Here is a 27,110-nt window from a genome sequence, read left to right as displayed (position 1 = left end):
GAGCAGAAAGAACTTGGGTCTTTGAAGGTGTTGTGAGGACCCAAATAACTAATCATAGAGCCACTTACCTATAGTTGTTTGGTTAGTTGTCAGAGATAACTAATTCTTTATTGCTAAAGCCAGGTGACTCACGGTTTCTCTTACAGCTGGAAATCCCTTTACAATCCCTTATATAAATACCTTATCAAAAATTCATATTGTGCTCATGCCCAGAAACAGTCTCCCTCTCCTAAAACGCCTATTTCCTTCTACTTGAAAATAGGAACTATGTAATCCTAACATTTCTCTTTTTATCCTGGTAGTTAGCAAGCTTAGGGCTCAGTTTTATACGCACATGCCACAAGTTTCCCAATTCCTTCAATCCTGTGCTAACAGTTTTTGGGCAAAATGAGCACATCCTTTTCTTATGCATTGCCTCAGATCCTCTTATGACCACTAGATTGAATATAAGCAACCAACTAAATGTTGTATATTAGCAATATAGACAAAGTGCCATGAAGGAACAGAGAAGGATGCAATTAATGCTTCCTGAGAGTCTGGAAAGGAATCCTAGAGGAAGGTATTTGCAAGATTGGGCATGACATGCCAAGTAAAAAAGAACGTTATGAGTCAAGTAATGTGTATAAAAAGGAATGGCACACCTGAGGAATGATGAGGAATCTAAAGAGGAAAGTAAGAGAAAAGGTCAGTAATGTAAGCTGAGAATCAGCACAGAAGTGCCCCATCAACTTTATTCTGTAAGAAACCAGGCTTCTAATTTTAAGAAATGGGGCAAAATGGATCAGAAAAGGAGAAGTGGAGAAAGAAAGACTCCCAAGGATGTCACTGGGACCTATATAAGTTAGGATTATATACAGGTGCTAATGTCAGAATCAGGGAACCAAGGTTCTTTTTTATATTCTCTATTTTATTCTGAAGAACCATCTGGTAGGTCAACATAACAAGGAGAAAAAAATGCTTATAAAGCCTAAATTTTACTTTTGTTTCAAATAAAACTACTACTTCTTTTATAGCCAATATGTTTTGTTTTACACTCTCTAGCTATAAAAACCACAACTTGAGTCCTTTTCTAATGAATTTTAATGCCCCAAAGCATCCTAAGATGTTGACTAAACCTCTCTTCTTTTTTACTTTACAAACATTGACAAAGAGTTGTCAATCTCATTTCCAATTTGCGTAAGAACAAAATATTAAAGGGAAACCACTCTAAATAAAGACAAGAGGAAGGCAAATTCCAAGCCTCGTTAATAAATTTTCCTGGTTTAATGAAATAAGAACTCTTACTAAAATAGAAACATATAATGAAACCCAAGTAAAAAAGAGTGAAACTGGACCACTATCTTACCCTATACACAAAAATTAAGTCAAAATAAATTAAACACTTGAATGTAAGAACCGAAATCATAAAACTCCTAAAATAAAGCATAGGCAGTAAGCTCCTTGACAATTTTTTGGATCTGACTCCAAAAGCAAAAATAAGCAAATAGGAATATCAAACTAAAAAGTTTCTGCACAGCAGAGGAAATCAACAAAACAGAAAGACAACCTACTGAGGGGGAGCAAATATTTGCAAATCACATATCTGAGAAGGGGTTAATAATCAAAATATATAATGAACTCATACAACCCAATGGCAAAAAAAAAAAGAAAAATTAAAAAATAAGCAGAATATCTAAATAGACGTTTTTTCCAAAGAATATATACAGATAGCCAACAGCTACATAAAAAGATATTTAACATCACTAATCATCAGAGAAATGCAAATAAAACCACAATGAGATATCGTCTCATGCTTGTTAGAATGGCTACTATCAAAAAAAAAGACAAGAAATAACAAATGTTGGTGAGGATGTGGAGAAAAGGGAAACTATACACTGTTGATGGGAATGTAAATTGGTGCAGCCACTATGGAAAATAGTATAGAGGGTCCTCAAATAATTAAAAATAGAACTACCATATGATCCAACAATTCTACTTCTGGGTATTTATCTGAAGAAAACAAAAACTGGTTTGTAATCACAAAAGTTTGAGGCTTCTATTTCATCTGAATTCTTGGGTTTTCAAAAGTTAAGTTACATGCCAAACACGTATGTTTAACAAGACTCAACCACATATATCTGGTTTCTATATCTTTTAACAAAATATGATTCAAACAGCAATCTTTCCCATTTGTTATAGATAGTTTTATAAATGTATTGAGCAAACGAGCTCAATATATTACTGAGAAGGAATCAAGTGACCTGGAATCTCATGAAGCCTTGCTTATCATCATATGAAACATGCCCTTATCAATAGTAATAAGAGGAAAGGTGTGGCAATTCTACAAACTACACAGGGATATGTGATTAATTCTAAAAAAGAATTTTAAATTAGTAATTATATAAGTATGAGATTTTCAGCATTCCTGATAACGTAATTTTACTATTCTCCCAAAGATTATAATTTTAACTATTCTCTTTTGGAATTAATCAAGTTCCACAAGACCCTCTAACATCTTAATAGTGCCAATGATGCTTCAATCAGGCAAATACAAAAAGAAGATGCTTACCCATCCCTTTTCCCCCATAAATTGCCTGAAAGTCAGGGAAACTTTGTTAGTTTAAAAGCACATTCAAACATCTCTAAAAAGGAATTCATATGCTACAATACACTGGGATTTTTTTTTTTAAACCTAATGTCTAATAATAGAAATGATAATTAGACCAAAAAAGCTCCATGTAAAATTTCACTATAATAAAATAAAGCTGCTCTCAAGATCAAACAACAAATATTAGCAAAATAATAAAAAATTTTCTTTATAGAATGCAAAATTGAAAAGTTGCTATACTGTTCTTATATGGTGATAGCAAACAAAAATCATGCAGGATATAATTAATTACCCTCTAAGTAACTGTCCAAGTAGGATTAATTAAATGATCCACTTACTCTTTATAAGTTCCTGTTTCAGGATCTTCTGTCATGACATCATGTAGGCCCTCCACTGAAATGTTTATAATCCCACAGAATTTATCTTGGATAACACTAGAATAAAAGAAGAGCAAAACAGGTTAAACTAGACTATTTCAACAGGTATTTTTTTTCTAATCATCCTCTTAAACATGAAATTTTAGTTCTAAAATACAAAAGAAACTTTCACAATATATTTCTTAAAGCAAAAATTTTATCTTGCATATAACATTAACATTTTCTTTCACTAGATTAAGTGTGTTTAAATACTAGAAGAACAGATTAGATAGGAAAGAGATACTTTAATATTCTTTAATGTATTATAATAGTCTTGTGTTGATTTTATAACTACAAAAGTAAAGATACAAAAATGTTAAAGCTTAAAAATCTGTACTCTTCTAAATATACTATCAAAAAAAAAAAAAAAAAGAAAAGAAAAGAAAGACAAGCCATAGACTGGGAAAAAATATTTGGAAAATATACATCTAACAAAGGACTTGGATCTAGAATATACAAAGAAGTCTGAAAATTCAGAAAGACAATGCAATTTAAAACTGGGCAAATATTTGAACAGACACTTCACCACAGAATATATATAGATGTCATATCAATCAGTCCCTGAAAAGATGTTCAATATCATTAGTCATCTGAGAAATGCAAATTAAAACCACAATGAAATTTTAATTAAAAGTAAAATTAAGAAGATCAACAATACCAAGTGCTGGCAGGGATGAGAAACAATAGGACCTCCACACATTGCTGATAAGAATAAAAAACAGCACATCCATTTTGGAAAACACATCAGCAATTTTTATAAAGTCAAACACACTCCATATAACCAAGCAATCCCATTCCTAGGTATTTACCAAGACCAAACAGGTATCCTCAGATCTGTATATGAAAATTTATAGAAACTTTATCCATAAAAATCCAAAATTGCAAATGATCCAAATGTCTATCAAACAGTGAATGGATAAACAAACCGTGGGACACTTATTCACTGGAATAGAAGTCAGCAATAAAAGTGAACAAACTACATATACATGCAACAACTTGTATAAATCTGAAAACGGTATGCTAAGAGAAATAAAATAGACTCCAAAGGCTACATATTGTACGACTCTATTTATGTGACTCTCTGGAAAAGCAAATTATTTGATCAGCGGTAGCTAGGCAAAAAACACAAGTGAACTCTTTGGGGTGATGGGAATGTTCTGTGTCTTGTGTGTGATAGTGGTTACACATTATGTCAAAACTGTATGCTTAAAAGAGGTTTTACTATATGTGACTTATATCCTAAAAATACCTGACTTTTAAAAAGTGGAAGTACATAACCATCTACTGGCACACTAAATTATACTATCTGAATTTAAAACTGAATAAATTATAATTTTTATCTCCAGGGCATTTATAGTTATCATTCCTACAAAGGATATACCATGTTTCTCATACCACATTAACATGCATAATTAATTTTTTAAATGTTCAGGAAAGTAGTTCCCAAGGTCAGCACACGTTGGGTCATGTTCTCATGTTCCCATTTTTGTAAATTTAAAACCCTGTCTATACATTCAAATATGATCATATTTTAGAAGAACTAAGTCACCAGATAGGCAAATAATAACCAACTGATATCATTCTGATTTAATCTGCAGATAACATCCTATTGCAGTAGTACATATTTTTGATGTCACTATATTTCTTTTAATAATAACTAAAAAATCTCTGAAGAGAGAGACATACATACGGTCTACCTTATCTGGTTCAGTGAAGAATGCCCTGGAAAAAAGAATTAGAAAACCAAGATTCTGCACTCAAAGTTGGGCCACTATGTGATCCTACTGAAGTTAATCCATTTCTCTAGGTGTTGGTCTCCTTGTCTATAAAATAGAAATTGAACTCAGGGATGGCAAATGCATGGGGGCAGGGGGAATACAGCCATTTTCCCTTCCCAATGCAGAGAAATTCACCACTAACCCATCATAGCACACTAAGCAGGCAGGGCCTGAGATTGCTGTTTAACATAGCAGCACTCTAGATAGCTATCAACCACTGATCTCAATTAGATGAAGACGACAAAAGCCCTCTAGACTATAGCTTCCAAGGTTCTTTATAGGGCTTTATGTCAATGTTAGAACAGTCCACTCAGGCAACTGCTTTCTCCACTTACATTCCCTCCAAGAATCAACAGCACACCTTATGGGAAAACCAGGAATTTCATAAGAAATCAATGAAATTTCTGAGTACTTAGTATTTTCTCAAAAGACTGATTATGAGTTTTCCTAACACATCCGGCAACCTGATTGTGACTATGTTCTGCTATATGGGTGAATGCTAATTACAAGGAAGTATATTAGAGATAAAAATAGTATAATTTGACAACCAGCTCATTAGATTACAGGTTTTACTTCAAATTATGAGATTAATCAATGTTGGTGGTACCAGCATGGGCACACTGGTTTTTGAGAAGGTAAAAAGTTATGTATCTTTGCCATATGTAATTAGAGAAAAGTAATTAGTAACATGCTGAATTAATAAATGATACTGTCCTAGAGCATTGGGCCTTAATTCAGACAGGTACATTACAAGACTAAGCCTTCAGGGCTGAGCACAGATTTTGATAAACTACAGCACAAATAGAATAAACTTCTGACTACACAATTCTTGCCAAAATCAGTAACTTCATCCCTTGCTCATAAAAGATGAATGTTTACATGACACTGCTGGAACCAGAGTAAAGCATGAAAAGTTCTGCGGATACCAGAGGGTAAGGGGAGGGGGGAGGTAGATGGGGTAAAGGGGGTCAAATATGTGGTGACAGAAATAAATCTAACTATGGGAGGTGAACACGCAATGTAAATATATATATGCCTAAAAAAATTAAAATTAAAAATAAAAATTAGAAAAAAAAAGTTCTGGGGGAAAATTTCATGAGTTCAGGAAGAAAGACTACTATCCTGGCCCATAAGCTTATTCGGGCTTAAGAACTCAGGCATGTGATCACTGGGGTTCACTCCCCCTTCCTTCCCCTGCCTCTACCAAGTGAAAGGATTGGATAGATGATTGTCTAGTAGGGGTTACGGAAGGGAGTTGAGGTAACCTCAGTTCAGTCGGTCCATCAGTCATTTCTTTCATTGGAATGTGACTCATGCTGCACAGAAGAGAGGCAGAGATTTAGCTAGATGTGGGGGCGGGGTGAACAGGGAAAACCATGCTCATCCTGGAGCACCTATTAAGTGCCAGAGCAGGTGAGGCACAGACTTCAAGTTCAGGAAAAGGGAGAATGACTATGGCCCAAAGCAGAAAGGTATGCAAGCTAGCTTCAAATGGGAAGAGCTGACTGTATGTAGAAAAGGAGAAAGACTAAAGAAAAAGAGTGGAAACGGAGTATCCATACCATATTCCAGAATCAGTAAAAGAAGTTATATAATAATTATCTTCAAAGCATTCCAGTTCGAACAGCACTGAAAAGGATGTACCTCAATTACCATTCATTAAGGAGTTCGGGAAAAGTACCCCTAAATACTAGAGAAAACAAAACCAAGAGGCTTGTACTTTCCTAGCAGACAGAACAGATATGTAAAGAAAATGAGCATTAAGAAGTTATAAATTTCCTCCTATTCTAAGTATTATAAAAATGTTCCTTCCAAATGTGTAAATGTAACATTTCAAAATAAAGCCTTTAAAATAGATTTATTTTATACAGTATTCACTATGAAGTTCTGAATATCAAGCCCTTTTTATTCACATAATACTCTCAGTCCTTGTCTTTTACAATAATCAATCCTGTTTTTCATAATACACAACCTTTCTGAATTAAATGCTATAAAATGTGATTAGATGTTTAAAATGGAAACAATCAAAAGAGAGCTATAAACCTTCAGAGAAATGAAATAAAAATGGTTTGGAGGAAGAATGAGAATGATAAAAGGCACATACTTAGATAATCTCATGTACACTATCTCTTTAAATACAACAAGCCAGGAACAAGGGTTTTTGTTTTTGTTTTTAATGAAAAACAACCCAAGTTCTTTCTTTTATATCTGTTATTGGGAGTTATGAGTAATGCTTTATTACAATTCTTCTCAGTGTGTCATCTTCTAATTGTCCTCTTGTGCACATTCATTCAAATCTGGTGTCAGGTATAATGTGGAAAAAGTGAAGATAGCTAGAGAAACCATATAATTTTAGATATCACTCAGTTCTTAACCTCAAACCACTGCATACTGACTAAGAAGTGATAGTTCACATTAACTAGGACATTAAAGTCAAGAGTCCCTGAAAAGATTAGCTAAACGCCATAGTAGCTTCTACAGCACAGTAAAAAACCAACACTCGGGAGCTAAAAACAAAAACCAAAACCTGATTATTGATTATTCCAGCCAAAACTTTACATCTTGGTGAAGTCCCATGAGAAGGCTTTACATCTTGGTGAAGTCCCATGAGAAGGCTTCAAAAGATTGGTTCAGTGAGTAACAATAAATAAGAAAAGGATGTATACTGCATAGCAATTAGTTTGCCGAGAAAGAAGCGATTAAAATAAGTTGTAATAATACCCAGTCCAATCTTTCCTGATGAACAGGTCACCATGATTAAATTCATTCATTTTTGTCAACATTTTATAAGCCCAAAAAATGTGTCAGCCATCATTATATCCCTAAGGATAAAAAAGATGGCCACCTCATGGACCTCAGAAACTAAAAGGCGCTTGAGGTTTAGTGCACATAATTTTGAATGCACATAGGGAAGTGTGTTGCACATTTAAATGTTAACTGTTCTATGATTCAGAGTTAAAAAAGTGAGGAAAGCTATGATATGTGCCCAGGAACTCATTATGAACTAAAAGTCTATAGGAAGGATAAAGAAATTAAGCAACAAATGACATTTTTTTTTTTAATCAAGTTATAATATCCTGGATAACTGCTTTTCTCAGCTTTACATGTCTGCTCTAAGATTATAAGTAACTTGAGGCAGATCCTATATATTATGTTTATATTTTTATGTCTCATAGATCTTCGTTATGCAAAATGTGAACACTCAGTGAATAATGGTGGAAATTAATGATCCCCAAAGCTTGAAAACTGCTTGTGCTCATTTTCTTTTCACAGTATTATTTTTACTTATTTCTTTTTAAATTACAAGTATGGGTAGCTGAGTTGTATATAACATTATCATAACTTATTACTCTATACTAGACATGAGGCAGAAAATAGAAAAGAAGGTAGCTGTGTTGCAATCTATTTCTGAAGCATTCATTTTAGAAAATCCAAGGAAAGTTTAAGGTCAAGGATGAAAGAGAAGAATGGAAGTAAAATCAAAGGGAAAAAAGTGTTAGCAATTAGAACATTTCTTCCTTTATACTTGTCACAAACACTTTTTTCTTATTTTACATACCTGGCTGATACGTTAATTTATTCACATAGACATATGTTACAAATACACTACAGAAAGACAGGCCTTTTCAAACATCTATTTGATTTGTTTTAAAGTATGTGATAAGTGATATTACACATACACAAACGGTAAATAGGTGAGAACATAAAAAACCGTACTCAGTAAGTAAAGACATTTGATCATTTAAAACAATTCCACATAGTTTTCAGTAAACTTTTCAGTTAAATGCCCATAAGTAAAACTATATTTTTAATCTTGACTCACTATTTCCTAAAGATATATTTCAAGGCATTTTTCTCGGTATATAAAAGTATCTATCTGTAGAGGATATGAATTGCAGAAACTTCACACAAAGTGATTTTTCCTTGCTTTTAGAAAATATGTACTTAAAAAAAAAAAAAAAATTCCAGCCATCAGCCATCTTTCTTGTGTTTATTCACCCAACTTAAACCATGCCGGCTTAAAATTATTTGTCCTTTAGTAAAAAAATTCCAGCCATCAGCCATCTTTCTTGTGTTTATTCACCCAACTTAAACCATGCCGGCTTAAAATTATTTGTCCTTTAGTATCATTATGAACTCAATCATGGTATTCAGAAAACAAATGCCTTTAGAAAGATAAAAGAAAAAACTTTAATCCCCAAAGGAACAAATAAATAAAATATCCTAATATTTATTTGGTTAGCCTAAATAGTAAACATTAGATTGAATGTGAACAGGACTCTAGTTTCTTTTTTCTTGTCTAATTTTTATTAGTATTTTTCTAGTGAGCATTTTACATTTCCACTTTTTAGATAACTGATTTATCATCATAGATAGTGTGCCTTAAATTACTTCTCTGTAAGTGATGGATTTACATATTTACATCACATCTTCATTTCCTTGCACCTGGAAGGAAAACAGGAATGCAGAAACACAGACAAAATTTTCAGTTACCTTTTCTGAACAGTTTTATAATATACAGTTGATGATTTAATAGTTTTCCAAAGTACCAGCCCAAAAAAAGAAATCAGACAGAACTTTACTTTAGAAATTTCCTCTGATCTAACCAGACCACAATTATACTATCTGTACATCACACTTAGTTAACATTTGAAGTCACTCTCACATTATTATATCTTAAATATGAGATATGTGAAGTTAAGGTAACTTAAGAAAATAAGTTTTTAAGCACTAAAAGCCACAACCAAATAAAATACTGTCTTAACTTTTCTGCTTATATTATATAACAGGATTAAGCAAATAGCAGTATAAGAAAATGGCAAAAAAGAAAGACCTGATTTATCAGTCTTAGAATTTCCACCACACCAGAGGCTACAAAAGTAGTGATATTCACACTAAAATTAGTTTGTTGTGTTTTTTTTAACCCCATTCTAGATATTTTTCAGGATTAAGGCTGCAAATACTTTGTAACTTAAATAGAAACATATATCCTTTCTACATGGCAATTCTCTGGTCATGGAAAAGTGTATTAATGAATCTAGCCCCCCTAACAAACACTGGCAAGGAAATGGAATAAAAATTCATAGTGGAAATTCACTAAGTTATTTTAGAATTGAAGCTGAATTTTTTTACACCCAACAATGATCCTTATAAAGGCTTTTATATTATAAACCATTTGCCCAATTAACTTTTTTTGAGTGTACATACACAGGGAAAAGCCATTATCTTTAAGATAATAATAATAATAAAAACAACAACAACAACAATCAATGTATAATGAGATGAGAAGACACTGACATCTTATGTGACTTTCAAGAAAAAGACTGTGGTTTAAAAAACACTGCCCAATGAAGACATACCAAGGTTCCATAAAAAAGAAGAGATGATCAATGACTGCCACTGTTCGGAAAAGACATTCAGTTCAAAAAACACCAATCAATGCCTGTTTTGGATACTTACAGAAGTCACTAAACAGACTGGTTCTTGTTTTGTGAAAAGAAACAAAAAAGAATTTACTAGAGATTTAGTAATTATGGGAGGTATGACCTCATCATTGCATATGTTTGATATTGTTGAAAATAAAGCTGTGCAATAAATAATTACAAGGCAATCATGAATATATACCTGCAGGACAAATTTTAAAAAGCCAACTGTGCTATTATTAAAGTCATATGAAAAGGTTCTTGTGACTTGGAGTTAAACTCCTAAGGAAGTGTTGTATGTCACCCAACTCAGACCAAAATGAAAATAACGTGCTCCGGACAACAGTGTTAACAGAATCAAAAGGGGACTTTGCTAATGATATAGACATTGTTATCAAAGATTTATACGAAGAATTTGAATAAAATTGTATCATGAAATAAGCAAAAAAAAAAAAAAAAAATCTTTCTAAAGCAATATTTTACATTTTTTAAATGTGTGTGATTAAACTAATTTAATAGACATTTGACTATTTTGTTACAGCTCCAGAAGTATAATGTAGTCAGGCTGACCAAAAAACTTCATGTAGATTTTTCAAGGTGAAATAAACACCACACACTCTTCCATGATGAAACAATCTACGTAAGAAACAGATTTAAAATATATTCATGTTTTCATCTAAAATTACAATCTAGGAAAAAGCTTTAAGGGAGAAGCAAAACATTAAAAACTCTTAGAGAAGAGGACAGTTGCAGCTTTAATTTCTCTGCAATTTCTAATATACATCAAAACCGCTCCTCAGCTCTTTTTTTCTCTCAAAGATCTGTGGCAGTGGTTCTCAAAGCATGGTTCCCACACCAGCAGCATCAGCAAACTTGTGAAATGCAAACTCACAGGCCCCATTCCAGACCTACTGAATCAAGAACTCTGGGAGGAGTGGGGCAGCAGGCTTCCTGGTAATTCTGAGTTTGAGAGGTACTATGTTAAGGTATAATGGATAACATAGCACCTTCTTATAATTATCTCAGTTTCAAAGTACAAACTCAATAATTATCACTTGGTTTAAACAGTCCCAGATTGTTTCAGGCTAATTTCATATGGACAGTAGTAACTTTAGTAATAAAAAATAAAAATTTGGAGGATGAAGATGGATAGCAAAAACAGGAAATACATAGTGCTCAAGAGGAAATTTTTAGTACATATTTTTGATTCAGGTCACTACTAACAGATCAAGTATGGGCATTTACTATACCTGTAACATTCTGGAGAATGCTACACAAGTGCAAATTTATGCTAATAAAGAAAAATATTACATCACCTTAATGATTTCAATGATCACTGATCTATACTAAATATTCTCAATCAGGGCTACTAACATCTCCTGAGAGGCTCTTCCAGCTTATTCTTCCTCATGTACCTGTCTCCCAGAATCACGGCCAAATGGTTACTGTTACTGTTAAGAGTGTATCATATACTTCTGGTGTACTAGACAGATGAAAGGTTAAAATTATTGACCTTTACCAGATAGATCTCTCTCCTTATCTTCTGCTTGCTAATATTTCCACTTGGAGATCCAATGTGAACCTCAAATTCAATGTATCTAAAATTGAATTGTTTTGCTCACACCACACTCATATCCCTACTCTTGCTTCCTTTGCTCAGTCCAAAACCTAACATCTCTGATTTCTCCTTCACCTGGCACCCCTCAGGCAACCACCAAGGGAGTTCAGCTTACTTCCAAAGTAGCACTAGAATCTATCCAACCTCTCTGCCACTATGCTGGCCCAGGCCACCCAGCCCTTCTCCCCTGGATTAGTGATTCACATTCCTACTCAATTAATCCTGCCTCTAGTCTTACTGCTCCTTCCAGAAAGAATCCACTTTTGATATGTCATTCTATTGCTTAAATTCCTTCCATGGCTCCCTGCTGCCCTAGAGAAAAATATAAAATTACAACATCCTTCATGATCCGATATTTCTCTAGCAGCAAATCTCACACCACTGCTCACAGCTTCAGTCGTACAGAATTTTAGTGCCTGAAAAACAGTATTCTTTCTCTTTTTTCAACTCTTCTGATATGATTTTACCTCCATCTCTTACACAGCTGTCCTCACTGAGCTAACTCCTACTTATCCTTCGTGGTCCAGTATCAATGCTGCTTCTCTCATAAAGCCACCTCTTAACTCCATATGTTAGCACTCCAAGTGCAGTACTTACCATCCTGTATAGCAACTTTGTTCCCTCTTCTAGATTTCAAGCTCTACTGAGAACAGGAACTGTGTCTATTCATTATAGTTGTTCACAATTACAACCATAGCACGTAGGCAGTATAACATGAAATTAAAAGCGTGGACTCTGGAGTCAGACCCAAAAAGTGTCACAAGCTGTGAAAATTTGGGAGTTTCTCAAACTCACACTGCCTAGGCTTCCTTACCTGTAAAATGTAGATTACTATCTTATGAGGCTGTTTAAAGATTAAATATGATATATGAAGTATTTAGCAGTGCTCAGTACACAGAAATATTACCTATTATTATTATATAACACAATGCCTATCAAAAAACATTTGATGAATAAATACAGTATTCACAAGTTATTAAAACATTATTTATTAATGCTAAGCTCATAGAATTCATTATATTTCCAAATAAAGTTTATAATTCTATAAGGAGGCTTCAGTTTTATTCATGTCCATGGCGCTGAAGTTTTCTTATAGCCACTATTTAGTTGAATTATAAAGCAGAATGTTCAAAAAGAATGACCTGTGCCTCACTTTCAGGAACAATTTGTTTATGAAGTCGAATCTGCTCCAGACCAGGGCTTTCAAGAGAATTTGAGCGGGTGTTACAAATCGAGGCAGTTACATTATACCCTGCGGACTGATAAAAGCTGTAGTATTCAAGTCTATTTTCCCCTGAGTTTTCTGGTGCCTTTCGTTTTTGTTTAAACTGAATAACTTTGTAGATCAAAAAAACAATTAAAACACAAGCTAAGATGAAAAAAGCTAGTAAAATGTCAAAAGCTTCATTTAACTTTTCAACTTCTTGTGTACAAATTAAAGATGATTTCCCTGACACTGAAGCAGCATCAATTGGTAGAGCGCTGTTTTTTTCCAAGTTCAAGTTAACAGAAGAAGTAAGCTGTATTTTCACAGGTAACACTGCAGTAGTCTCTACTGGATTAACGAAGGTATTCTCTTGAAAATATCTATTAGCAGGTGAAGTATGAATTTGTTCCCAGAAAGTAACACTCTCAGTATTTTCCAAATGTTTCCCATTTGTAGTTACTTTATGCCAGGCCATCATTAACGCAGTGGTCTTGTGATGAATATGAAGAGATTTTATAGCCCAAGCTCTGGATACATTTGTCGAAGATGTAATGCAATTTGTCAAGTCAGTCCATTTAATATAATGCAATGCTCTGCCACGCATGGATGGGGGATTCTGACAATAGATGTTTAGGGTAATGGCTGAAGATGCTAGCCAGTCGCGAAGGCCCAATAGTTTGCAGTTACATTCCCAAGGATTAGAATTTGCCTGAAGGTGAATCAATGAAGACAATGGCTTAAGGACCCTTGGATGTAAGTCTGTAAGATTATTAAATGACAGATTAAAAAATCTTCAAAGATGTTCCCATTTTTTTCAAATGTATCATTATGATATCAATGCTGATTATTCTGTTTCAATCTAACTTAAATTAAATTCTTTAACAAGCTAAATGTGTCAGAATTTAAATTTTCTAAATCTTTACGATTTAAGATCAAATGTTTAAGATTATTAATTCCACTAAACCCATCTCTAGTAACATTTTTAATTCTTGAATTTTTCAGGAGGAGATATTCCAAGTTGACAAGTCTTTTAAATGCAAAGGGCTGTATTGGTTAAATATGGTTATGAGACAAAGAAAGTCTTTTAAGACTCTTAAGTACTTCAAAAGCATTCGATGGTACTTTTGTTAAATTATTACCTTCTAGATACAAACAATCCAGGTTTCCAAGATGTTGAAAGCCTGAGTCTGATATCCTCAAAATTTTATTGTTTGATAAATCAAGTATCTGAAGAGCAATCATACCAACAAAGGTACCACTCCCAAGAACAGTGAGGCAATTTTTTTGGAGATTTAAGTACTGAACTGAAACTAGGTCATTAAACAGTCCTCTTGGAACAAAAGAGACTTGATTAGACTGTAAATGTAAGTTACAAAGACTGGAAAGCCTTTCAAATATTCCAGGATCCAAGCGCTTCATAAAATTATTATTTAAATATAGAAAATATAGATGCCTCAAATGAACAAAGGCTTTTGGATACATATACACAATGCTAGTATTATCCAAAATAATACTACAAGAGAATGAAGTACTGTTAATTCACTTCTATTTATATGAGATATATTATTTCCAGTCAGATACAAAAAAACTATACTTTCAGGAAAATTCTTAGGAATACTTGAAAGGCCTAAGTTATGGCAGTTAATCTGTCTCCCAGTGCAGAGCTGGCAAAGAGATGAACATCCAAGTAACTCTCTATGGAATAATAATACAAGATAACAGGTAACAAGTAGAAATAGTTGTAGGCAAGGCAGAGAAAAATGTAATCCACACATAGCCCTGTTCGTGGTTTTTCTGTTCATATCAATTGGCTATAAAAAGAGAAGGTAAAACTTTAAATCATCAAAAAGTTCTTAAAAGGAAAGTTTTATAATACTCAATATTCTGTGGTCTATTTATTTTATAAGAATCAGCCAATAATACTAAGTATTATAAATCATACTACAGTGAAATAATAAAATGAGTTTGGATATGTTCTAGAATTATTAGCATATCCAGGCCATTAACCCACTCTTTGACAAAATTATAACTCAAATTTAATGAACTACGAAATAAAATGTTTGCTAAGTTAATTTAAAATATTACAACTGACTATAACAAAAGCACCAAATGATAAGGCAGGGTATCCACCTGCCTTTCAGTATAACATGATCCTTTATCAACTTAAAGTCAAATATCAATTAAATAACATTATAATTTACGAAAATACAAATTCATTATAGAACAATTAAACTCCCTTTGAACTACAGTTTTTCACAAACCAAATTATATTTTGGTTCAGCTTAAAGTTCATATTTAAATAAATAGTCTTACCAAGAACAGAAAATTCATATTATTAACGCGGCTGATTCAAACCAAGGTTTTCTTTCTAAATCTGAAGAGCAACATCTCTAAACTCCATTTCTTTCTGTGGCACTGCTGATCTCCACCCCTTCACTTTTTTTTTTTAAGTCACAGTTTGCTCAGGAAGCACCACTCTTCACATTGGTTCCTCCACAGTCAGTATGTAAAACAGAGGTTGCCATGGATACAGGAAACTGAGAGACAGGAAGTAATTTTATCTGTGTTTCAAAAATATTGTTGAAAGGAAATCTCAGGAACTTATTTTTTCAGAATGCAGTTAATTTGAATTTTCCTAAAGCACACACCTAAATAAATATCTCATAATTTTTAAATAAGTATTTTTTTTAAAAAGGAAACCTGTACATTTTAGATATTCAGAATGAACGAACTCTGTATACATCAACAACAGACAATTATTATATTAAGTAGAAAAAGCAAGTTAAAATAAGATGTTAATAGAGCAATATAATTTTGGTGAATTTTTAAATGCATAAAATATTTACTTGTTTTGAATATGTATTAAGGACTTCAACTTTTATTTAAAAAAAAACTCAGAAAACAAAAAACGAAAAAAAAGGGTAGCAAAAACAACAAGTAATTTAGAATGCTGAGCACAAATGTTACACTATCTTCTTCATTTTTAATTTTTCAAAATAAATTTTGAATATAAAAATTTTTTACTACCAATAATACCTTAATACATTAAGGTATATGCTTTGGGTTATAAAATGATATCAAGTTGTATACCAAATTACTGGGCAAGAAAAGTTGGGAAGAGTCAAAGAGGCCCTTTAATGACATTTTATCGTTTATACATCTAAATTAGTTTTAAATCTTTAAGAATAAAAATGTATCTGTGTATACTGTAATAATTTATGGTAAGGATTTAAAGAGTTATTTAAAAATTGTTTATATTTTATATATATATTTTTTTAATCCCCCCCCCACTTCCACCCCTGGTTGCCGTCTCCCCTTAAGAACTGGATCTCTGAAGGCGGGGTGTCTCCCCCCACATGCTTGAGGTGCACACCCAGGGTCTGGCGCACCTGGGGTATGGACCGTGGTTCCACTGAGGCTCGAACCCAAGACCTTCTGTGTGTAAAGCAGACGTGCTAACCACTACTCTATGGAACCACCACTATATTATATATTGTTTAGCCATAATTTCCAAAAAAGCTGATTGCTGAGGTTTTCTAATTCTGACTTTTATTAATATTACTAATATCCTAAGAATACACTTAAAATATCAGTGATAATATATAATTGTACACTATAATCCTCTTTTGGTATTAAAACAACTTTACTTCACACCAAGACAATTACTTCAGATAATGATATGAATTATTTCTTTACTTCAGATAATAACTTTACTTCACACCAAGACAATTACTTCAGATAATGATATGAATTATTAGATGTTTTATATAATACCCACACAATTTCTACAACAATAAAAAAAATCAGAGGTACATACTATATAACAGATCTTTTTCAAATTATTATAATTCTCACAACTATCCTTTGTGGCTGGCTATTGTTATTTCTATTTTATGAATATAGAAATAAAACAAACTACCAAAAAAACAACAGAAAAATGACATGCATTAGGTAAAAATGGAACAGGAGCTAGGTTTCTCAAGTCCGTTTTGTTTCGTATTTTCAAAAACATATAAAGTGGAATGAAGTATGTCTCACAGATTTTTCAAATATGTCAGACAACTTCAAGAGTATGATGGGGTTCAGGGCACACTACTCCCAAAATACAGCACCTTGGCATACTGAATATTTTAAGTTGAAAGAGTTTAAGAAAACAGCAGAAGCAGGGAGGTTTCTCCCTGACCCCCTCCACTTCCAACTACACCCCCAACCCCTCTATCCTTCTCCCGTGAAAACAGGTTATAGAACCTTTGTGCAAGAGGTGCCCTCCCTATACTGGGAGGAAAGGAGCATCCTTATCCCTAAGACGAAAGGACTTTGAGTGAAATCCAAACAAACAGGCCTCACAAAATTTCCCCCACTTTACCACATTTAACCTCATACCCTTTGCCCTTTCATATCTTTCCACGACTTTCCACTCTGCATCAAACCTAGCATAAAAACACACAGGTTTAACAATTTCTTGAGGTCTTCATGTCCTTATGAAATCTCTAGTGTCATGTAAAATTTATATTAAATTTGTATGCATTTTTCCTCTTTTCATGTCTTTATTAGTTTAATATCCAGATGCAGCCAGGGACTCTAAGAGAGTCAAGGAAAACTTTTTCCTCCCCTTGAGTTTGGGAAAAGCCCAATAAATGGTCCATTGAAATCAAAATAAAATTTAAAGAGGGAAAGTTCCAAGGTAATAAGATAGGAACATTAATTTTGTCCTCTATTCGTATTAGATCCTAGAAGTAAAAATTTTAGAAAATTATGCCAAGGAAGAGTGACAGAATAAAATGAATCGTCCATTATTCAAACCTAAAAGCTGAGCTAAACAAAAGTGACTATAACAAATAATAAATCTAAATACATTGTAGTTCTCAGGCTGATATCTAGCAAATTCCTATAACCACAAAACACAGTTTAGCTTTTCTGTTCATTTAGGAGTTGCTGCTCTTAGACACAAGTGATCACTAATAGAGAAGACCACAGAAGTCAAAACTGCAAAAAATGTTGATGCAGGAATGGAATTCTCAGACTCTTCATCCTACTTGCTATGATCACATCACTAACTAGTGACAGAACTGGCCACTCAAACTTTAGGTTAGAACTCAAAGTTTCCCAATTTCCCACTGTACTTACTGAAAGATACATTCCTCTGTGTTCTAATTAAGTACTGTCATTTCACAGTAATTTGTATTATTTAAGTAGTTTAAAATCTCATGAGCTTCATTAAATCCTGTAACATGTTTAGTAAAATCTTCATATGATCTCCAATGCATAATGATTCTCCCCAGCCTGAATTTTGGCATTTTGATTTTGTTCTGAAATAATACATCAAAATGGTTCCTTATATACCTTTTGTAATTCCTACTAATTTTCATTAGAACTATTTCTGAACACTTCCTTCAGCCTCCTAAATCGGCTTCCTCTCTTTTCTTTCCAGGAAACTGACTCACTGTGTTATTTTTCTCTCATTCTGTTTTTATACTGCCTTTTTCTTCAAATAATCTCATGTTTCAGGTATCGACACATATTTATTTTCTTTTCCATTCAGAAATTCTATTACAAATCTGAGAATGCATAAATAAGAGAAAAATATTCTGTTATCATTTTTAAATATACACCATCTTTATTATTTAGATACACAGCATCTATGTATAAACCAATCAAGGTGGGTTTACATATAAAGAATGGTTTACTGATCTTATTTATGATCTTAAAAGTTACTTATGGACTCAAGAATCAAAATTTAAAATGGAGTTTACAATAACAACAGTAACAATACACTAACAACAACACAAAAATACTACCATTTTGCTCAATGTAGGGTAAAATTTTAACAAGAAGCAGTACGTCAATACAGATTGCTATTCAGTTGCAAGGAAAATAAAATAGTAACTACACAGTGGAGAAATCAGAAACCTTGACCAAAATTAGCATCATTAATAAAAAGCAAGTGGCCATCTGCACTACCAGATGTGATATTTCAAAGACACATTACTTATGTAATATTCCAACCAAGAATGCATAACCTGAATCTAATCATGATGAAACATCAGAAGCACCCCAAATGAGGAACACTCTATTCTTCTGAGAGAGAAGGAGGGAGGGATGAGTATAGGGAGGGACGGGGAAAGGGAGAGAAGGATAGAGATAAAGGGACTGTATTCTTCAAAAATGTTAGTCATAAGAGAGAAAAACTCTGGAAATGACATTACAGAATAAAGGAGACTACAAAGGCATGGCAAAGAAATGCAAATGATCCTAGACTGAAGTGTTTAGGGGTAAAAGGCCATGATCTATGCAACTTATATGCAAATGATTCAGAACATAAAGTATCACGTATGTTGTGTGTGTGACATATGTACACACATTGAAAGAATGAGTACGAGAGAATATGAAACAGAAAAAAGACATATGTTAATACTGTCCAAGTTCTCATGCTCATGATTATAGACTAGTAGGGTAGACAAGTCATTTAAAAAGTATCAGACACACCTAAATGTCTTTCAATGGCTGAAAGTGATACATCCATACAATAGAATACTACTCAGTAATAACAACGACAACAAAAAAACATTCTAATGACACGCCCAACAACTTGGATGAATTTAAAAGGCATTATGCTGAATGAGAAAGCTAGTCTCTACAGAATATATACTACCTGATTTCAATTACCTGTCATTCTCGAAAAGACAAAATTATAGTGAAAAAAGGGGAGGATGTGATTCCCACTGAATAAAATACATATTTGTAGGCACAAAGGCGTTTCCTCAGGTGATAAAACTCTTCTGTATTCTGATTGTGGTGATGTTTGTGCAAATCTACAGGTATTAAAATTTATAGTAATGTATATTCTCAAAAGGCAATTTTACCCTATGTATTTTAATAAATAAGTTTTAAGAATCCTTATATTTTAGAATACAAATGCAAATAATTATGGACAAAAAATAAAATACAAATAAAAAACTACTAGATAAATGTGTTTGTTTTAAAATCATCAGTTATATAAAGGAAGAACAAACAGTGCTTTGAAGGTATTAGAAATCATACCAATTTACAGAATTTGTCAGGATTCTGAGGTACAAAGGATACTCCACAGAGAGGTGAGCCAGCATGGCTGGTGCAGAATGACAGAGAAAGTACAATGAGAAAAGGCTCAAGAGGTAAGCCAAAAGGCAGAGAGAGACCCTGTAGGGCAACTGGAAGGATGTGAACTAGGAGAGGAATAAGATCATTTTTGCTTTTAAAAAAATTGTTGTCTTCTTTTCTGTGGAACATAGCTTGGAGGAGATTAAATAGATGAGGAGAGAACAATTTAGGAGGCTGACACAGTAGTCCAGGAAGAAGACAGCTTACAGTTAGATGGTGGAAGTGAAAATGGAGAAGATGGATTTGAGATATATTTAGATGCCTAATCAACAGCTTTGGTGATGGATTAAAGGTGGGATGTAAGAGGTAACAGTATTACGGACAATTTCCAAGTTTCTGATATCAATAATTGGGTGTTCAGAAGTATGCGAGACTAAGAGGAACACTGTGCACTGGTTGTCACATCTGTAACAATTATATATGATTCAATAACATTACTGAAAGCCTACTATATGTCAGGCATTATGCTAGACTACAAGAATACTAAAGATAAACAAAATCTTGGTACCTGATCTCAAGGAGCTCAAGATATCCTGTGAGAGAATAAATGTTCAATTGAGATACTCATTATAACAATATTCTGGCCACGTAGAGTGTTCTGTAAACAAGCACACTATGCTTGGTGTTAAGCAGAAGGGAAAAAATGTGTACAACATTATCTCAACAGCTAGAATTTATTTACTGAGCACATACCACTTCTCCAAGTATTTTACATGTAACAGTTCACTTAATATACAAAACAATCCAACAGTCTAGCCCCATTCTATAGATGAGGAAAGAGAGAGAAAGACAGGTTAAGTGCCTTGCTGAAGGTTACACAGTGAATTTAAGAGCCAAGATTCAAAACTACTCACTGTGGCTCCAGAGAATGGACTCTTAAGCCTTTCACTATATCTTGTCAACATATGGGCTTAATCTCAAAAAAGCCCAGGACGTCAGATACATAAAAATAAAAAGTAGTAGTAGAGCAAGCAATCTAAGATAATGGATATTTCATTCAGTCAAAAAATTCAAAGAGGCAGAAATCACTTTTAGGCAGAGAAACTGGGAAAAGTTTGACAAATGAAAAACTGGGAGATAAAGAAATGTCAAAGGATGGCAAAGATTTCATGAGCCAAAAAAACTTGAGCCCTATCACCACCTCAAGTTCTACCATCTTTCTCCAGTTGTCTTTCACTCTACAGCCGCTTCTCCAAACATTTTTCCTTGATCCATAATAGATATGGGGGTTTACAGGCTCCATCACTGATGAATGTTAATAAGAGTAGCAAATGCTGCTGTCTGGTTGAACATTCAACAATTATTTTAAACATTTAACAACTGACAAATACAAACTGGGGGTCAATTCTATACAACTACTTTGTTAAAAGTAGTCAATTAATGCTTCTTCCTGAGCTGAAATACCTGCCAAATTCTGAAAGTTGAAATGGAGGCAACAACAATAATGGCAAGATAATGAACACTGAGCAAGTGCTTGCATCCATGCATAAGCAGTACGCGAATGAGCTGTAAGAGATAGTATGTTTCCTCAAACGTTGGCACTAGTCACATTTGAACAGACCGAATGGGGAAAAGCCTCAGTAAAGTCTAAGTTGGTACCTTCACAAAATTGGTCAAAATGATTGACGGTAGTAACATTAATAGTAGTAGTAGTGTTAACTGATAGTAGTAGTAAAGACTGATAGAGTAACAACCATTTATTGAATAATCAGATGCATTCATCACTTTAATAGGCATTATATGCATATTCTCCAATTTATTCTAACAGCACATGGGTGCCAGGAGGTATCACTTCTCACTTGAAACAGGAAATGGGCCCCAAGAGGGAAAACGGGTCTAACGACATACCAATAGTAGGCAAGGGTATGCCCCCCAAAGCCAAATGGAGCTTTCCTCCCTATCACAGTGCGCCTTTTTCCCTCTGAGACTCCTGAAGAGAGTGAAAGCAAAAGCTCAAGGAAAAGAATCCAAAAAGTAAGATACTCCTCAAGCTATAAAGGTCTATTATCTACACAGGAACAATCGAGAAGTACAAAGGATTTATGATTTCACTTCTGACTACTATTCTTACGTTTTTATCTCCTTGTTGATGCTAGCCACTCTATAACAAGTATTTTTCTTTATGGCTTCAGCCACTTTGAGGGCCTAGACTCAAAATATCTTATTCTCGTTCAGAAACTTCTCTTAGTTTCATTCTAAAACAGTTTGAGATCTTGAAACTCCAAAATACTCTTATTTGATCACAGATTTGCTTTCCTGGGTTAAATGTTTCAAAAGAAGCTTAATGCCATACAATGGTTGGTGATCAGTTAAGAGTACCCAGTGTCTATAAAATGACTGCCACATTATGAAAAGTTTGTCAGAAGCCTTTATATAATTTGTAGACATGGCAATGGTCCAAGATGTAAGGAAGGCACTGAGAGTGTAATACCAAATTCACAAGCATTCAGAAATTTTCCTAAGGAGTTAGGACAGGAGATGGAAGACACAAATAGTTGTTGTTCTAAGAAGCCAGGGTGCAGTGAACAATAATCTGTCCTAAAGGTGAGGAAGTGGGATGTAAACTCAGTGCACAGCACGGTGCCCCAGCACATACTAGGAACTTTAAAAATATTGCTGAATGTTTGTTTTATCAGTATCACAGGCTTAGAAGTAGGAGAGGAAAGTTATGTGCATTTTAGTTCTGCTTTATGTTTCAAGGGTAAAGTTAATTTGTATTGGAAATGAAAACCAAAATGGACTATTGCCACTCGAATTCTAAGGTGAGAGGGTAGAAATACTTCAAAAGTGCAGAACCTTTGGTTGGGGGGAAACAGTAGGTTTTCAAAGGACTGCCAGAGGAACAACCTGATGTTCAGCTTTAAAAGAAAAAAGTTTAAACTATACAAATGTCTAACCAATGTACTGAATACTTGAAACTAGTGAAAACAAGTTTACAAACGATTATAATCATTCAATAAAAAAAAATCACCAAGCCCAGGAATTAATAATTTACCTCTTTTTTTCATAGAACTTTTCACTGCTTTGCAGTGAACATTTAGTTATGGCACCAACTGTTCATTGTACTAAACCACCTTGTCTACACCCGCCAGCTTCTGTTAGATTAAAGCAAACGAAATTCAGTTTATGAATATTAACCAGTTCAAAAGTAGGCCTCTATTCAATTTATGCCAGGGGAAAAAAACCCAGCTTGTAAATTCACAATAAGAAGCAAAGGATACATAGGAGTAACTTAGTCAAAAAATAAAAACATTAAAAGTTGCATTATAGAGACTTTTTCCTCAGTTGAAATAAAATTATCAGAACCAATAATAACTACAAATTGCATTACATACAAAGGTAAACATTCATAATCCAAAAATCATTCTTTTCAAAGTCTAAGGATGTCTATCCCATTTGTAAACCATATATTCAAAAGGAAGATGGGGAAGAGAACCTCAATAGCTGAGGCCCTGAAACTTCAAAGTACTCTTCTATTTTCTTTACATAACAATAAAAGAAAGGGCATCATTATTCAATGTACTCTGTGAGGACTGCTCATTTTATAGTCAACTCCAGCAAAATAAAATTTCTAAAGAAATTTGCTCTTGACAACACACTGCCTCTTCTCACAAATCACTATATAATCAGATAATACAAACTAGGTTGGAAATCAGTTCAAGCTCAATCTTGAGGGGGATAAAAAAGAGCAGTAATAAGAGCTACCACCACAAAACGAAAACCCCACACTGTAAGTTCCACGAGGGCAAGGAATGCATCTATTTTGCTTCCCATAGTAATCTCATCGTCTAGCACTCCACAGTATTTGATGGAAAGTGGGAGGGAATGACCATTCAGCTAAGGAGTAAACAATAAGTGTGCCTTCTGCCACTCTGATTCTGTATGTAGTACACTACAGGGCACACTGAAATAGCTCAGCCAAGTCTTGATTATCATGTTTGTCAACTGCACACAAGAAGTAGAAGACAAAATGTTTTCTATCAGACCTCTCCCACTGGCTTCTCCTGTCTGGACTGTAGAAACACACTAGACTTTGATACACATATGTAGTTTTCCAGTGGCAACTGTTACTCACAATTCCCAGGACAACTTTAGTTGGTAACTTGAATTCCAATACCAGTTCAATCTACTAACAGAAACCCATTTATAAAATCAGGCCTACACAAAAGATTAAAATCATGATCATATCAATAGATGCAGAAAAAGCATTTAAAAAAATCCATCACCCATGATAAAAACTCTCAGCAAAGTAGGAATAGAGGGAACATACCTCAAAATAATAAAGGCCATATATGACAAACCTATAGCTACCATCATACTCAATGAGGAAAACCTAAGGCATTTTCTTTAAGATCAGGAATAAGACTAGGATGTCCATTTTTACCACTTTTATTCAACATAGTATTGGAAGTCCTACCTATAGCCATCAAACAAGGAAGAGAAATAAAAGCCATCCAAATTGGAAAGGAAGAAGTAAAACTGTCGTTATTTGCAGATGACATGATACTATAGAGAGAGAACCTTAAGATTCCACCAAAAAACCTGTTAGAACTGATAAATGAATTCAGTAAAGTAGCAGGATACAAAATTAACATTCACTAATGATGAACTATCAGAAAGAAATTAAGAAAACAATTCTATTTACAGTTACATCAAAAACAATAAAACACCTAGGAATCAATTTAACCAAGGAGGTAAAAGATCATTGTGTCATTGAAAAAAGAAACTGAAGATATAAATAAATGGAAGCATATACCGTGATCATGGAAAATAAGAATTAACATAATTAAAATTTCCACGCTACTCAAAGCAATCTATAGATTTAACGCAATCCCTATCAAAATACCAATGGCATTTTTCAGAGAACTATAACAAATAATCCAAAAATCTATATGGAACCAGTTAAGGCAATCTTGAGAAAGAAGAACAAAGTTTGAGGTTATCACACTACCTAATATCAAACTATATACTACAAGCTTATAGTAATCAAAACAGTATAGTACTGGCATAGAGATAGACACAGAGAGCAATGGAGGAGAATAGAGAGCCCATAAATAATTCCATACCTATACGCTCATTTAATCTATGACAAAAGAGGCAGGACTATATGATGGGGTAAAGCCAGTCTCCAATAAATAGTTTTGGAAAACTGGACAGATAAATACAAAAAAATGAAACTGGACTTTTTATAGCATATACAAGAATAAACTCAAAATAGATTAAAGACTTAAATGTAAGATCCAAAATCATAAAATTCCTATAAGAAAACAAAGGCAGTAAACTCTGACATTGTCCTTAGTAATATTTTTTCTGATATATCTCCTTGGTCAAGGGAAACAAAAGAAAAAATAAACAAATGGGACTACAACAAAATAAAAAGTTTTGCACAGCAAAGGAAACCATCAATAAAACAAAAAGACAATCTATGAATGGAAGAAGATATTTTCCTATAATACATCTGATAAGGGGTAAATATCCAAAATTTATAAAGAACTCATAAACATAACAACAAAAAACAAACAATCCAACTGGGCAGAAGACCTGGTATTTCTCCAAAGAGGACATATGGATAGCCAATAGACATGAAAAGAAGCTCAAGGTCACTAATCATCAGAGAAATGCGAATTAAAACCACAATGAGATATTACCTCACACCTGTCAGAATGGCTATCATAAATAAATCAAAAACGACAAGTACTGGTGAGGATGTGAAGAAAAGGGAACCCTTGTACACAGTCAGTGGGATTGAGAATTGGTACAGCCACTATGGAAAACAGTCTGGAGGCTCCTCAAAAAATTAAAAATGGATATACCTTTTGACCTAGCAATTGCACTTTTGGGTATTTATCCAAAGAAAACCAAAATACTAATTCAAAAAGACTTATGCACCCCTATGATCACTGCACTATTTACAACAGTCAAGATATAAAAGCAACCTAAGTGCCCATCAATAGACAACTGGATAAAGAAGTTGTCAATGAAATATTACTCAGGCACAAAAAAATAAAATCTTACCCTTTGCAATGAGATGGATGGTCCTAGAGGATATTATGCTAAGTGAAATAAAACAAAGACAAACACCATATGATTTTATTTATATGTGGAATCAAAGGAACAAAGTAAATGAACGAACAAAAAAGAAAATCAGACCTATACAATGTATGGGAATCTGTTATTTGAAATTATCCATTGTTCTAATTCACTCCATCAGAACAAGTAAGTCATGATGGAGACTTTGATTAATCACTTAGAAACAATTAGTCTTGAAGTCTCTCATCTTTTTTTTTTAATTATGAGAGATGATAAGTATAAACAAATATGTCTACTAATGACTTTCACTTCAAAATTAACCATCATTATAATGGAAATAATAAATGATGCAAAAAGGTTTTCAGCATTTACTGAATGCCTTGGGAACTTCTTTAATTATACTCTATTTGTATAGTCTGTATATATCGTATTTTTTTAATTGTAGCACTGCAGAACTCTATAAATCATTTATTATGCATTACAGTAAACTGACTTCCCAAGCATTAGAATAAAAATTTAATTCCAAATCCCACAATCTCTTATCACCTCTTCCCTAAATTTATAAAAATATATTTAATGCTCAAATGACTAACTTAAATTTAAATGATACATCCTTTCAAAGCAATATGTTTAAATTCATTCCATACTTTTTTTGGAAAGGTTATTAACAAAATTTATATTTAAAATGAATTTAATAAACAGATTAAAAGTATGACTAAAGTAGCCCCATTCAAAGAATTCCTAATTTGCAACAATATTATAAATCACAGTATATATAAAAACTCCCCTCTTTAGTGCTGTTAAATGCAAATATATTTTTGCAATGTGCTAATATGGCAATACTGAAGAATGATCTATTTACTTCAAGTAGCACTCCAAAGAGTGACCAAAAATTACGCTACATTTCTTAC

The 27,110-nt window shown here is 33.5% G+C and overlaps 1 protein-coding gene across 6 annotated transcripts in view; it reads right to left on the bottom strand.

The window, feature by feature from the left end:
* Positions 1 to 27,110, bottom strand: part of IPO11 (importin 11) — a 164,379-nt gene that overhangs the window by 22,030 nt on the left and 115,239 nt on the right. For 4 of the 6 annotated variants that reach the window (XM_015599446.2, XM_015599448.2, XM_015599443.2 and 1 more), the window contains exon 28: positions 2,926 to 3,021. In XM_015599446.2, the coding sequence (XP_015454932.1) occupies positions 2,926 to 3,021 (96 nt within the window). Of the gene's footprint in view, positions 1 to 2,925; positions 3,022 to 12,795; positions 13,789 to 15,477; positions 15,591 to 27,110 lie in introns of those variants that run through there. The other 2 variants (XM_015599450.2, XM_025041188.1) reach the window with 2 other exon arrangements.

This window comes from Pteropus alecto, unplaced genomic scaffold (genome assembly GCF_000325575.1).
Source record: "Pteropus alecto unplaced genomic scaffold, ASM32557v1 scaffold70, whole genome shotgun sequence".
NCBI classification, from domain to species: domain Eukaryota; kingdom Metazoa; phylum Chordata; class Mammalia; order Chiroptera; family Pteropodidae; genus Pteropus; species Pteropus alecto.
Note: the sequence above shows the minus strand (reverse complement) of the source record. Positions and strands in the feature narration are given on the sequence as shown.